The following is a 2,385-nucleotide window of genomic DNA, read 5'->3' as shown; positions in this document are numbered from 1 at the left end:
ATGTCAAAACTTTTATTATAACCATTTAAATCGAATTTTCTTGTGATAAAAGCCAAAAGAATGACAAGATCTAATTGTAAGAATCTAACTATAATATAACCCTTTTAGGGAACCAAACCCACTATGATGCACTAAAAAATAAATCAGTGACATCGTAGGGACGAGCAGACCCCTCTACATGAGCCACGTCCATCTTTCCGATGCAATACAGTATGTTTGATTATTATATTTAAAAAAAATAAAAAAATAAAAAAGCTGAATATAATTTAGATAGATTGTTTGTTTGATAATATAATTGAAAGCTTATGATTCGATCATATAGCTTCTAATATTTTTTTAAGTCTAATAAAAAATAATCTGACTCGGTCAGTCTAAACGCCCACTGCTAAATTATTGTATCCAAATTATAAAAAAGAAATGATATTTAAATTATTGAGCTTGACTCTTATATTTAGATAATGGGTGGTCACTGGTGAAGTGGTGAAGTGTAGTTTCAATGATACAAAGAATCTAGTGTAAATTACATGAATGGTCCCTAAAGTTTACCGTAATTTATGTGTTTGGTTTCTAATTTATTTTTTAACTAGAAAAGTTCATATTGTTTGTTTTTATTACACGTTTGGTCCATGTCTTACCTAAAACACTATTTTTCCCTTGATTTTTTAATTTATTTAAATAAACACGCCCACAACCTCACCCCTCACACCTTACCTTACCCTATAATTTTTCGGTATTTAAATAATAGTCTTTTAGGTAAAACAATGACCAAACACGTAACAAAAACAAACAGTAAGGACCAAATATGTAACAAAAACAAAAACTTTCCAAATTGAAAAAAAAAAATTAGGAACCAAATATAAAAATTACTTAAAATCATAGGGACCATTTGTGTAATTTACTCAAGAATCTAAAACCAAAAACAGCGGTCCAGATTCTCTCTCCTTCCTTGTTATCTACTCAACTCCCCCGATCTCACTTCTTTCTCTCTCTCTCTCTCTCTCTCTCTCTCTCTCTCTCTCTCTCTGTTTTAGTAGCCTCGAGAAACTAGAAACACAGAGAGAAGTGTGGAGATGATATTGGGTAAGAGACACCGACCTCCGATCAAGAGAACCACCAGCATGACAGAATTCACCTTGGATCTCAACGGCACCGCCGCCGTTGGAGGTGGCCATGACAACCCTCAACCACCGCATGATCGTAACAACCCCTTCAACACGAACACACCACCAAGTGGTAGTCTTGATCATCGGTTCTTGACTGCCACCATTTCTCCGAGGAACCACCGCCGGAATTCACTTGACCATATGGAAACGGCTCATTTCTTGACAGTTTGTCACCTCTGTAACCGCCGGTTGATCCCCGGCCGTGATATCTTCATGTACAGGTATATTAATGATTTAATTCTCAGTTCATAACCTTAATTCTCTTAATATACGCACTTGAAGCCTTGCTTTTGTTTTTCTTTTATCAAATACAAATTTAATCATATTATAAGTATTAAAAACAAATATTTTGAATTTTGAAATTTTGCAGAGGCGACAGTGCATTTTGTAGTTTGGAGTGCAGACAGCAACAAATGATTCAAGATGCAAAGAAACCAGTTGCTCTCAGTTCTGAATAATAATATTCATCAAATGATTCGAATATATGAAGCATTAATTATTCTATTTTAATATTTTATGGGTTTGGAAATTCAACCAATGTCCATATGATTGAGTATGATGCCGATATGTACATCCATATCTATGTATATTTAATTATTTATGTATGTACGTACGTATGTAGAGGTATGTATTTTCAACATCTGTCATTTTATTGAATCATGTTTTTGTGGATAAGGTCGACGCTCGCAAATTTATTGATAAGCAAAATGCGATACAAACAAAAGAGAGAACCCCTTGGGAATTTTTTTTAAAGGTTTAAAAAGAAATCCATTAATCTTCCATTTAAGTCCTTATATTTTTTTTCCATAGTACGTCCTTTGGTAGTCTACAACCGGTTAAATGTTATTTTTGAAAGAATAAGTCAAAGAAATGGTTCATTGGTTATCTAAATGGTGTCGATATTGTAAATTGTGGCTACATGTCGCCACTAAGCTTAAAGATCATCACTTTGCAACATTGCTATCCGCCACTGATAGTGTCGTCATTAAAGATGGTTGACAGCGTCGATAGCGGTTTCACTATAGTGCTTGTAGTGGCTCCGACGACGTTTGGTTTTTCGAACACAGTGCAAAATATTTTGAATTTCTTTTTTTTATTGTGATACTATTAAAGTTTTTCGTAACACACCTACTATGAAATTTTGCATCCGCCCATGGATGGCGTCGCCACTATTTCACTTCATCACCAGCACCAACGGTTCTACTAGTGTTCGGTATTTGAT

The 2,385-nt window shown here is 34.3% G+C and overlaps 1 protein-coding gene across 1 annotated transcript; it reads left to right on the top strand.

Moving 5' to 3' along the window:
• Positions 1-950: 950 nt before the first annotated feature.
• Positions 951-1,838, top strand: LOC111891430 (FCS-Like Zinc finger 6). Its single transcript, XM_023887484.3, has 2 exons — positions 951-1,384; positions 1,534-1,838. Exons 1-2 carry the CDS (start codon positions 1,071-1,073, stop codon positions 1,619-1,621), a joined length of 402 nt encoding a protein of 133 aa, XP_023743252.1. The 5' UTR covers positions 951-1,070; the 3' UTR covers positions 1,622-1,838.
• The last annotated feature ends 547 nt before the right edge of the window (positions 1,839-2,385 follow it).

Source organism: Lactuca sativa, chromosome 6 (assembly GCF_002870075.4).
Source record: "Lactuca sativa cultivar Salinas chromosome 6, Lsat_Salinas_v11, whole genome shotgun sequence".
Classification (NCBI taxonomy): Eukaryota; Viridiplantae; Streptophyta; class Magnoliopsida; order Asterales; family Asteraceae; genus Lactuca; species Lactuca sativa.
This window is presented reverse-complemented; position numbering and strand designations above follow the sequence as displayed.